Source organism: Anolis carolinensis, chromosome 4 (genome assembly GCF_035594765.1).
Source record: "Anolis carolinensis isolate JA03-04 chromosome 4, rAnoCar3.1.pri, whole genome shotgun sequence".
In the NCBI taxonomy this organism is placed as follows: domain Eukaryota; kingdom Metazoa; phylum Chordata; class Lepidosauria; order Squamata; family Dactyloidae; genus Anolis; species Anolis carolinensis.
The window spans coordinates 120,276,797-120,290,283 of NC_085844.1; the positions used below are offsets into that span (position 1 = coordinate 120,276,797).

At 40.2% G+C, this 13,487-nt stretch overlaps 1 protein-coding gene across 1 annotated transcript in view; it reads right to left on the reverse strand.

Moving 5' to 3' along the window:
* Nucleotides 1-12,928, reverse strand: part of cdyl (chromodomain Y like) — a 170,980-nt gene extending 158,052 nt beyond the window's left edge. Inside the window, exon 1 of the mRNA XM_062977697.1 lies at nt 12,355-12,928. Coding sequence (XP_062833767.1) covers nt 12,355-12,378 — 24 coding nt within the window. The 5' untranslated portion in view covers nt 12,379-12,928. The remainder of the gene's footprint in view (nt 1-12,354) is intronic.
* Nucleotides 12,929-13,487: the final 559 nt, after the last annotated feature.

Sequence of the window (13,487 nt, forward strand, 5' to 3'; positions counted from 1 at the left end):
TGGCAGTTGTTACTTGTTCTTTACAAATTGGTGGCAGTGGTGGGATAAAAAGATTCCCCCTGCCTGAAGGAGCCTTAGACGTTCATAGTCCTTTACAACTGGGTTCACACTTTAAACTTGGTTGAACAAACAGGGTCAGACAGAAATTGAACCCAGTTAGTATTACTTAATTATATAATAGATGCTCATAACTATAAACCAGCTTCTTGTTTTTAACCTATTAACTGCAGTAATGCTTATTATGGTAAGATAGTGGAATCTGGCTGCTACTAAAAGCAGATCACTGTTCATAAATTTAAATAAACTTTTATGGATATACTAATGGAATTGGTACACGGAAAAATTGATCCAGAAATTATTCTGATATTGCTCTAAAATAATCCTTTTATTTTTTTTACTCATTTTATTTCAAGGATAATTTTGGAAAAAAACATTAAAGAGGTTTGCTATTACTGTGAAAATGTTAATAAATGTAACATTTTTAAAAACTCACTTGCACAAAGATAAGCGAAAAAGAAAAACAAAATGACACATCATCACATTTCTTAAAAAACAAAAAGTATGTTCTATATGGTACAAGCATAAACCCTCATAAAGTGTCAGACCTCTCCACTACTATGCGATAATGCCTTCCCCTTTCAATATTTACAAACCCAGACATCAAAGCAGTGCATGGACTTTACGAAACTGGCGGAACATATATTTTATGTGGACGAAACCTGTGCACTTAGAAGTAGTTTCCACAAAACATCAGATGAACAATTGTCTTTAACCTTGCCACCACAGGCAACATTAAAGCAGTGAAGGAAAAATTATATAATGTTTGTGTCAGTCTTCACAACTCTACATTTCAGACTGTCTATAACCATAATGATGAAGAAAAGATATAAATTGTCATGAGGTTTGTGTGTCTGTTTGGGAGGAGAGGGGGGATTTCATTTAGCTGGGAAAATATTATAATTCTTTTACTTATTGGGAAGACCTGATCAACTAAAACTCCATGCATATAAAGTTTTATGTGTCAAAAGTGACATTGCTAAATATTGTTTAATACTTTTAGTCACTTGTCATGTCTACAGATGATTAAACCAGAAATAGCTTTACTTCTTTCATGAAGACAGAGTGGCTACAGAAAAAAAACCCAATTATTTTGCATATTCTCACCACTGTTTATAACATGAACACAAACAACACCAAAGATCAATAGCAACCCACAGGTTTACAAAGGCTACTTACAAACGTAATGCTCTAAATTTACTCATTCCATTAGAATCTTCCTTAGGACTTATGAAACAAGATTCCTCCATGAAATTATCATATTGCATAAAATCTATTAATCTGGTTTGGGGGTCCTTTTTGGCCCCAGTTACAAAACTTTCATACTGTAACAGGATAGTAGAATTGACAAATTAGTACAATTCAGTGGAAGATGCCCAATAAAACAATAAATAACATCCAAAACAAAGTATAGAATACGAGCTGGTTTGTATTGCAATTCTACATTGTATGTTTATGACACTGTCATCTGTGAGCATGGCCAGAATCTCCTGTATATATTTATGCATAAGTCTAGAAATCTTACTCAAATAATTGATCTCCAAAACCATAGGTCAATGTAAATACAGTACTTAATTCTTATATAAAAAAGGGAACTATTCCCTTTTCTGAACAGAAATGCAAGTGACTAGTCTCACCTATCTCTACCATAATGCTACTTCTAGCCTTTTTGAATATCAGAATGGGGAAATGGTGGTAGTGCGTAGGGATAGTTCGCCTCCTGAGGCAGCACTGGCACTTCCCCTCTCCACAAAATGACCCTCAACTTAGCCATGGACCACATCAAAATCCATGGTTTTGATGCCAAAAGTGACCTCGAACTTATACATGAGATTGATTTATATATGAGTATGTATGGTATGTCATGGCCACCTTTTTTTTACAACTAGCCAGATAATTGGTTAACTTAAGAAAAATCTGATTCTGTTTGACATGTTGGGAAAACATAACTCAGAAATTCCTTCAATACTCTTTGTCCAAAAATCTAAATGCATGAAAAACAGAATTTTATTTTGTTTTCCAAAACATTTGTTAATTAGCTACCAAAGAAGTAACTATGATTCCCCTTTCTTCAATGCATAATAATCCAAAAGTTGTATAGACATCTATAACCAGTCTCAAGATACACTGTCACACAATGAGCATTTATTAACAGCTCATTTCTATGAACAGCTTACAGTAAATATGAAAAGAAGTTGTGAATGACATTCTCGTTCAAATGTACTGGTGATTGCCCCTTGCTGTTGCATGCTTTCAAATTGTCTGTAACTTGTGGTAATCCTAAAGTGACCATATTACAGTGGGTTTTTTTTTTTTACAAGATTTGCTCAAGAGATTTGCCTCTGCTTTCCACTGAAACTGATAAAGAGTATGCCTTACTTACGGTCACCCAGTGGATTTCCACTGTCATGTAGAACGTTGCACTTCAGAGTCACAAACCAACTCTGAAATCACTACTTCACATGTCTTATAGAGATATTAATATAGTGGGGAATAATCTTCAATGCTATAAACATCGCAAAAGACGTTTAATACAATTCATTTAAAACTTTGTTGAGTACAGAGACATACCCAGTTTGCCTGAAATGTCAAGAGGCAGTCACAGACCTGGTAGATTCTGACAGTAAAAATAGGAATAAGAATAGGTGTACATGTCATTTTAGGTGCTGACACAAATGGAAAAAAAACAGCAAAAATATGCTGTGTGTAACAATCTGTCCTATACATATGATTGTGAAATGTGACATTGATGAGATAATTTAGCTGCAAAGGTTGTGAGGTATGTTATTGTAGTGATAATTAACAAATCATATTTAATGTGACTTTTGTTTTAAACACTTATGTCAATGCTTGTCTTATCAAAATGGGTTGTCTTATGTTAAAATACCTGTGGATTTAAAAGACCAACTGTATTGTTTCTATGTTTTTATATTTGTTCTGTATTACTGATCCTGCTATTACAACTATAGTTAAAGAAACTTTTTTAAAAACTTGAGACACTATCATACCTACCACCAAATACCATATTTCCTTAAATCTAATGCTCACCTTTTCTGGCTGAATGACATTGCCAAAATTGGGGTGTTCATTAGCTTTTATGGTAGGTTAGAATAATGCACAAAAACCAGCCCATTCCCTGCTCTATCTCTTGCTCTTTGCTACCACCATCCTGGGGGATGCAGGTGCCTTGAAACCACTGCTCCCACAACCTCCTTCTCCTCCCTCTCCCATCGGGTCAGGTCAGTCACTCATTTAGATGCCCCCCACTCTTTGACTCAACCCAGCAAGGGAGAGGCATAGCTTTCCTTTGCCTATCAGCAATTCCATTGCCTACCTCTCTGCAAGCCACCCACATCCCTCAGGGTGGCACCTGCAAAGAGCATGTGAGATAACAGAGAGCAGAAACCTCGCAACTAGCCTCATGTACGAGGCCTTCAAAATCTCCCTCGCACTTTTGAAGATCCTTTGAATGAGGCAAGTTGGGAACTGTGCAAGGCTGGCAAGAAGCGTGGCTTCCAGATATAAGTCAAATAAATTGGGCATATTACATTCAACAGCAAATCTTTATTTTTGTAACGTGCACCTTCAAAATGGAGTTGTGCATTACATTCGGTGGCACATTATACTCAAGTAAATGCAGTCTTTTATTAACACGTCTTAGAAGGGTACATCTGACAGCAATAGTGAGTTTATCTATCAAATAAGGTTTATAGTTCAACTATAAATTTTTCTTTCAAAAGAAAGTTTCAATAAAACACAGTACTGTATCAGGAAAGTGAATATGAGGAACACAGTCAACCAGTAATGGAAGGATATGTTTAAGCCCAAGGCATGCATATAAAGTATGCAATTTCACTATAACTAAATTTAATTTTTCATAAAATTTATATATCTTAAAATATTTTAAAGCCGTAGTTAAAAGCTCATACTTGCATATTCTATAAACACTATTGTCAATTCAACAAATTATCTTCCCAAATATGCTAACCTGACACAATCTCCACATAATAATTTGAGAGAAAAAATCTAAACACCTGAAATATTTTTTGCATTTTAAATTAAATATACAGGAATATGCACATTATTATTATTACATGTTTTTATTTAGAAACAGGAATTCTTCAGCTCTTCAACTGAAAGCATTCTTCACTAATAATCTATGTAACATAGTTATCCAAAGTTTACTCACTTCTTTGACGCAACACGCCTCAACATAGATTTATGATTGCTATACTCAAAGAACTCTAGTTTGGATACTTGAAAATTAGACAAATTCTTAGGGGGCAATTCTGTCAACCTTTTAATTATGACAGGTACAATACAGAACCTATAGTTTCAGTGCCCCTACGCCCCTGATTAGCAGAGAATGAGAACAAGGAAGATACAATACAATCTGCTTCCAAAAGCAGTTGGCTTGCCACTTCTGGAAAATTACAACAGATGGACCATGGTCTAATCCAGTACGTCAAATCTTTATATTTTATTCCTTCATATACTTCACTTCTGGATCAACTTCCTTAAAATTTTGCTTTACTTCAAGAACAATTAACATTTGAGTTTTGTGTGCACTGAAATAACAGCCATCAAAGGACAGTTGTGCATCTCCAGACACATTGGGCCATCAACCAAAGAACTACAATTAGCTTCTACCTCCTAATGCATCTCTAATAGACATTCCTAAACTCTGAAGATGAAATATATATGCAGCAAATACAATGGTTGAATAAAATACAAACTGACGATCAGATTATAAAGTTTTCAACCATTTTCATAACCCATGGTCTAGCTCCATAGCTTTCTTTACAGCTCAAGAATCTTCAGAAGTCACAAACCTTTAAGATCTGAAAATCTGATTTTCTTTTCAGGCCCTTACATTCTATCTGTTCTGGGAGAAATGCATGATATAAATAAAATAAATAATATTTGCTTTTTCATAACATTAGATAATGTGCCTTATTTTATCCTAGTTGCTTCTCATTCCTATGACTACAACAGTCCATCATACTTTTTCATAATGAAAGATCTCCACACTAAATAACTAAATGTCATTTGAATAACCAGTAATAAATAATATAACCAGATTGAAATCACTTGTTTCAGAATCATACTGCTAATACCTCTACAGTAACTTGAAATTTATTGGGGCCTGCTAGAGATTTTTTTTCCTTCCTCTAAATTTCATAATTCTCCGTTCATGACATTATCTTGATTACTCCACCCATGTGTCAAATCTAAATAGCAATGGTTATTCCCTTTCCCAAGATAGTCACTAAAGCCTATGATTTAAAATTGCTGTAATAAATCTTTTTACTCTGTCATTTAGTGGTCAGCATTCACATTCAATGTGAGAGGTTGGATGCAGTTTATCTTGTCTATTTCAAATGATAAGTTGCCCCGACCCCAATAGACAATACAGCGCAAAAATATACGTGCATGTGTCTAAGTCAACTATTGATGTTAACAGTTAAACTAATTCAAGTAACAGTTAAACTAATTCAAGTTCCTAACTATCTTATGAATGAAACAGTTAGTCAGTAACCTCCTATTTATAGAAAACGCTTTTGCCCAACCTTCATTTTGCGAGAGCGCTGAACAGACTGCGTTCTGGCACTACGAGATGCACAGTCAACCTTAAGAAATGGGGCCACAAAGTAGAGTCCATGGCATACGAGTGAGAAGAAGAGCAAACCACAGGCCAACTATTACAATGCAGTCTGAGCCCTGCCACATGCACAATGGAGGACCTTCTTATAGCAACACCAGAGGCACTCCAAGTGGCCAGCTACTGGTCAAAGGACATTTAATATAACGCCAAGTTTAAAAAAAAAACAACTTTGTGTTTTTAAATACATTACAATTGTACCCTCAGTTAGCTTCTGACACGATAAGTAAATAATTTTTACAAGAAAATGCTAAAGGTAGATTCCAAATGGACACACAAGCCATAATACCTATCATAATGATACAAATATAAAATAAGATAGAAAAAACATATTTAAACTGACTCAAACCTCTACTGAAAAGATAACAATAACAGCAAAATAAAATATCGTAATGTAATGGAGGCATAAAGACTTTTTTACCAATCACAGAAATTCATAAGGTCAGGTGAACCCTTCTGAGGAAGAGGTTCCATATCAAGGACACTGCCACAGAAAAAAGTATTATCCTGAGGTACTGTTGGTTTAATTCACATAGCCAAAACACTGCTGAAATGTCTTTGACTATCTTTAACAATTCAGTAGTTTCATGCAGAAGTAGGTGGTGATTTGGAACAATTCTTCCTGTTGCTTTTCTTTTCTTTCTTTCTTTCCCACCACAAAAACAAATTCAGCAACCACTGCAGAATGCAAACAATGGATGCAGGATATTTAACTCCAAGTTAAAATAATTACAGATGCTGTTTAAGCTTAAAGGTGCATGGAACTCCTTACTAGAAAAAAAAAACTAGCAATGCCATTAATATAGAGCAGAAGTCCATATTTTCAGAAGTGGAAGAGGGTAGAGTTGTACTCACTGGCTTTAAGGTTCATCCAGTTCTTCAAATGAATGAATGTTTGTTTTATAATTTCCAGAATGCTATTAAACTGCAACAACTGTAATATTCCTGGAATGGCATTCATTTCTTCAATCCTTTGAATAATTGAATTAATCCAAAGAGAACTATATCCAGAAAAGATGATAGATTTGATCCACAGTTTCTCAAAGCAAGTTTTCATCCAATATGGAAGCAAGCACTGGTTGAGTTGCTTTTGAGTTGTAAAGAATTGTCACCAAAAATTATCCATAGCACTCAATAATTTTTAAAAAATCATTACTAGGATTTATAATCCACATTTCAATTTTTAAAATTATCAAATTTTCTTTGAACTGAAAGCTTTCAATCTGCCAGTTCCTGGTTTTATTCCCAAACAAGAAAGTGGACATGTGATTACCAAAAACATCCAATAATTGAAATTTGTAATCCTTTTTCATGGTTTCTTTATACTTCCATAAAATGTGATTTAAAAACCCATAAACGTTTAAAAAAACAAAAAAAACAATGTAGACTGAAGACAATACTAACACTTTCAACTCTCATGGATCAAATCAACCAATACCAAAGGAAAAGAGCACAAAGTTCCTAATTCATAGTAGTTATCAATCATTTCATAATTTGGTACCAACTCAGCACTTAATGTATATTCCAGTTAAATATTTCTATCCAACTCTTTATAACCAGAATCAAACCCAGTTCTCTTCCACCAGAAACTTGACAAAAAGATTATCAAGCAACTTTGGCATTACTGAACACACGCATTATATCAGAATATTTCAAGAGTGAATATTTGTCAAAACCAATAAAAGTATATAACATGAATACATCTTAAAGGATGCTTTAAGATAGGAGTTGAAATGCTTTTGAAAATAAAGTTTCCATAATATGTAACAGAAATCATAAGTCTGGTCAACAAGCTTTACTTAAAACCATTTACAATCCTATGCACACCTATTTAGAAGTCCCATTAAGTTCTACAGGATTTAAGTATGCTTAGGATTTCTACTTAAGTCAACATTTCAAATTCAAACTCCAGATTATAGCTAAACGGCGTAAGTATGTCAAGCACTTTGTCGATATTTACAACTTTAAATAAATTTCCCACCCAATGACCCTTTTCAATCAATCAGGTACAGTTAAGCCTCTATAGCCCAGTGTATTAATGAATGAATGATAACAATGAGCACCATGCACCTTGATCACATCTGGATAAATCAAAGACAACTTGGTTGTCACACTCAACAGGTAACTCAAAACCATAGAGAGATTGGAGATTGCCTTTTAGATGGTAGAGTTAGGAATCTTCAAATCTGAAACTCACCCAATACCATTCTAACTTACTTAGCTTAGGAACAGTATGAAATAACAAAGGTCTAAGTACATCTATTTAACTTGGTCACAGGACTACTCCTTACTATGAGAGGATTCCTGCAAGAATTAGTTTATCTTATACTCTGAAGGCAGCCAAAATTTCACAACCACTAACCATGACCTATCACCCTTATAACTGAAAACTGTTACCAGAAACTTAATTAGTTCAAAAACTTTATATCAGCCAACTCACTCAAAGCATCCATAGTATATGCTCTCTTTAGCTGGATGAAACAGGTATGTTCTCAATTTGTAAGAAGTTAGAAATGTGCTAAAAGTGCAATCCGTCACATTTACTCAAAAGGAAGGCCCATGGCATTCAACAGAGATCACTCACATTGTGCTCAATGTTATAGGCCAAGTTTTATAGTCTTTGTTCAAGATACATCAATGGTTCTATGATTCCAAGTTCAGCAATCTAAGACAACACAGATGTACTGTTGACACCTATCACAATTTATACAGTACAACCCCCTTATCCATGGCTTCAACATTCATGGATTCACTTACCCATGCTTCAAAAAACATTCTTCCCTGGAAGTGTTTGTGGGCCCACTAGATCCTTGAATGCTATTCTATGGCACATCTCCAACCCAAGTATTACCAAAAAATAGGTTCCATGGTTATTCATGGTTTTGAGTATCCATGTGGGTCTTGGAAAGCATCTCCTGTGGATACAGGCATTGTACTGTGACCCATTTAAGGTGGAATCAGGTGTCAAGCAGGGATGTGTTATTGCTCCCACCTTATTTTCCATCTTCATCGCTATGATACTTTACCTTGTTGATGGGAAGCTTCCCACCGGTGTGGAAATCATCTATCGGACAGATGACAAGCTATTTAACCTCAGCAGACTTAAGAGCCAAAACCAAGGTCACCACAACATCTGTTACAGAACTCCAATATGCCGATGACAACGTAGTTTGTGCACACTCAGAAGAAGGCCTACAAGCCACTCTAAACACCTTTGCAGAAGCATACAAGAAGCTCGGCCTCTCATGAACATGGAGAAAACCAAAGTGCTCTTCCAACAGGTACCAGCTAATCCCTCTGCAATGCCAGGAATACAGCTTAATGGTGTAACATTAGAAAATGTTGACCATTTCTGCTACCTTGGCAGCCACCTCTCCACAAAAGACAACATTGACACTGAAATACAACACCGCCTGAGCTCTGTGAGCGCAGCATTTTTCAGAATGGAGCAGAGAGTGTTTGATGATCGGGACATCCATAGGGATACCAAGGTGCTTGTTTATAAAGCCATTGTCCTCCCAACCCTGCTCTACGCCTGCGAAACGTGGACTGTCTACAGACATCACACCAAACTCCTGGAGTGTTTTCATCAGCGTTGCCTCAGAAAAATCCTGAAAATCTCTTGGGAAGACAGGCAGACAAATGTCAGTGTGCTTGAGAAAGCAAAGACCACCAGCATTGAAGCGATGCTCCTACGCCATCAACTCTGCTGGACTGGCCATGCTGTCCGAATGCCCGATCACCGTCTCCCTAAGCAGTTGCTCTACTCCGAACTCAAGAACGGGAAACGTAATGTTGGTGGACAGGAAAAGAGACTTAAAGATGGGCTTAAAGCCAACCTTAAAAACTATGGCATAGATACTGAGAACTGGGAAGCCCTGGCCCTTGAGTGCTCTAATTGGAGGTCAGCTGTGACCAGCAGTGCTGTGGAGTTCGAAGAGGCAGAAATGGACAGCTTAAGGGAGAAACGTGCCAAGAGAAAGGAGCATCAAGCCAATCCTGACCGTGACTGCCTTCCACCTGGAAACCAATGTCCTCACTGCAGGAGAACATGCAGATCAAGAATAGGTCTCTTCAGCCATCTACGGACACACCCCCAGGGTGGAAGACAATCACCCTCGAACTACGAGGGATCGCCTAATGGAAAAATAGTACTGTACTTGAATAAGGGTCAAGAAAACTATGGCTATTTCAGTGAATGGCATGCTTATCATGGCTCTTCCATCCATTGCTGAAATCTCCAAACCAGGAAGTTACATCCAAGAGAAATCCCAACATGCTCGTAGGCATGAAGGATCGGAAACTGCCCACAGAAGACCTGAAACCAAATAGGATTCACCTCCTTCTCAGCCAAAGAGAGAGAAAACCCTCAATGGATGCCACTCAGTGGCTCATCCATTTCTCAAAGCAGAGAAAAGCAAGGACATTGGCGTCTCAAGTACACTTGGGGGGGGGGGGGGGGAGGGATGAAACACCAACCCAAAACTTGCCTTTTGGGTTCACTCACACTGTGTTCAATACTGTAAGCCAAGTTTTGTAGTCTTTGTTCAACAAACATCAATGGTGCTATGATTCCAGGTTCAGCAATCTAAGACAACACATATGTACTGTTGACCCCTATCAAAACTTGTAGAGTACAACCCGCTTATCCACGGCTTCAACATCCAGATTCACTTACCTATCCTCCCCCCCAAAAAAAAACCTTTCCAGGAAGTGTTTGTGGGCTCCACTAGATCCTTGAGTGGTATTCTATGGCATGTCTCCAACCCAAGTAATATCAGTGGTGGCCCTGCAGCTGTGGAACTCCCTCTCCAGTGACATCAGAACAGCCCCTTGACTCTTTAAGTTCCAGGAAAATTTTTAAAACCTGGCTATTTAAGCAAGCCTTTGGGGATTAATACAACCCATAAGTATGACGGAAGCTGTATAAGAATGGCGAAAGCAATTGATCTAAAGCAGTGGTGTTCAACCTGTGGGTCCCCAGATGTTTTGGCCTTCAACTCCCAGAAATCCTAACAGCTGGTAAACTAGCTAGGGTTTCTGTGAGTTGTAGACAAAAACACCTGGGGACCCACAGGTTGAGAATCATTGGCCTAATGTTTATAAAGTTGAGTTGGTGCTAGACCTTTGATATGTTTTAATCATCTGAAAGATTATTTATAATTGATATGTTTCATAGTTTTATAACACTGTGTTTTACTGTTATTGTTTGAATCTAGCATTGAATTATTGCCATAGTTTTTAAGCCGTCCTGAGTCCTCCTTCAGAGCTGAGAAGGACTGGTAGAAGTACAGCAAATAAATAATAAATTCATGCTTTTGGGTATCCATGTAGGTCTTCCCCGGAAGTGTTTGTGGGCCCCACTAGATCCTTGAGTGCTAGTCTGTGGTATTCTGATAATACTTGGGTTGGAGACATGTCATAGAATACCACTCAAGGACTTTCAACCCAAGTATTATCAAAACATAGGATCCGTAGTTATTCATGGTTTTGAGCATCCATGTGGGTCTTGTATGGAATCTCCTGTGGATACAGGGGTTGCACTATACTTGCACAAGGGTGAAGAAAACTATAGCTAATTCAGTGAATGTCATGCTTATCATGGCTCTTCCATCCCTTGCTGAAATCTTCAAACCAGGAAGTTACATCCAAGAGAAATCCCAACGTGCTCCTAGGCATGGAGGGATAGGAAACTGCCCATAGAAGACCGGAAATCAAAGAAAGAGGAGTCACCTCCTTTCTCAGCCCAAGAGAGAGAAGACCAATGCAGACATGAACAAACTTGGGCCCTCCAGGTGTTTTGGACTGCAACTCTGACAATTCCTAACATGGCCACACAGCCCGAAAGACACACAACAACCCAGCCGGTAGGCTGTTAGGAATTGTCGGAGTTGCAGTCCAAAACACCTGGAGGGCCCAAGTTTGCCTAGGCCTGCCCCAATGGATGCCACTCAGTAGCTCAGCCATTTCTCAAAGCGGAGGAAAGCAAGGACGTTGACGTCTCAAGTACACTTTTGGGGGGAGGGGGAGAGACAAAACACCAACCCAAAACTTGCCCTTTCTGCCCAAGAATGTTGAGATGCCTTAACTGGGTGTTCTGTTTTGCATCCACTCTAGAAGGCGTCAGAAATGTAGGTCCAACAAGAGTGGGGGCGCGGGGGGAGAGGGGGGAGCTGTCCTTCTTGCCCTCCTCCCAGCAGAGGACAAGAGGCTTGCTTTGGCACGCACACACGCCCCTTTATATTTTTGCACACAACCGACTTTGGTGTGCAAAAAACCAAAGAGTGTGAGCGAGCCGAGGCTGTCAGCGCCACCACCTTCTTCTCCTCGTGGCGAGACCAGAGGAGGAAGAGGAGGAGGAGGAGGAAAAGAAGGCTTGGGGTGGAAGGGCTGGCTGTGGAGTTGGATTAAGAAGGAGGAGAAGAGTGGCAGAGGAAGCCAACGGGCAGCACTTTGCCGCCTCCTCCTCCTCCTCCTCTGAGTCCTATTTCCGTCCTCCTCCCTGAAAGAAAAAAGAAGTGGGGGAGGGCGTAATTTGGAAGCACACAAACCTAGGCCAAGAAAGAGAGGGAAGTGAGGGGGCTCTGAGGGAACGAGGGGGGAGGGGGCCCGAAAGCAGGCGGCGTTGCAGTTACCTCATAGAGTTCCTCGGAAGCCATGCCTCCCAAGGTGGAAGAGTTGGGCGCGGGTTTGGAGAGACTTTTGTCTCACTTGAGGAGGGGAGGAGGGCTCCCACTCCTCGCTCTCCACGGCGCTCCTCCTCTTCAGCCCGAGGTGCCGCTCTCCTTCTCCTCCTCTTCGCCGCCGCCGCCGCCGCCGTCCTTCTCCCTCTGGTGCTGCTTCTCCTGCTGCTTGTGGTGGTGCTCGTGCGCAGAACAGGCTGCGCAGTGGGGCTCCCTCAGCTCCCTCCCGCACTCACACTCGCACTCACTCTCGCTGGAAATGGAGGAAGCGGCAGCGGCGGCGATCCCTCGTACCCGCCGCCACTACTCTCCTCCTCCTCCTCTTCCTCAGTGCCTGGCTCCTTCCTTCCTTCCCTCCTTCCTTCTAGGCTGGCCAATCGAGCGCCGAGCGCGCGCCCCACAACTGGGCTCCCGCCCGCGCTAGCAGCAGCCCCGCCATCCTCCTCCTCTTCCTCCTCCTCCTCCCCCTCCCCTCCTTTGATCGCCCATTGTCTCCTCAGCTGAGCGGCGGCGCGAGGGGGCGGCCGCGATTGGGCCAATGGCCGCCGGGAGGGGAAAAAAGGGGGAGGAGCCTCCAAGGAAATGGGGAGGAGGGGCGCCAGGAAGGGGGGGGGCGAAGCCACCCTGCGCCTCGTGGGTGGAAGTGGTGGAGCCTGGCAGCCATGTTGGAGGGAAGGGAAGGGCTGGGCCAAGGAAAGTGGGGCTTCCCAAGCTTCCTCTCAAGGGGCAACTGGACCACCCACCCAAGCCATGACAGGCCACCATTCCTTCAAGTTCCCATTGGCTAACCACTTTCATCCATTGGTGGCTCAACTTGATGTCCTTCACTCATTTGACCAGCATTTCTATCCTCCATGTTTCCTCTTTTTCCTCATGGTCTTCATCCATTTTACCAACATTTCTCATCTCTATGGCTCCTCTTTTTCCTCATGGTCTTCATCCATTTCACCAACATTTCTCATCTCTATGGCTCCTCTTTTTCCTCATGGTCTTCATCCATTTCATCAACATTTCTCATCTCTATGGCTCCTCTTTTTCCTCATGGTCTTCATCCATTTCACCAACGTTTCTCATCTCTATGGCTT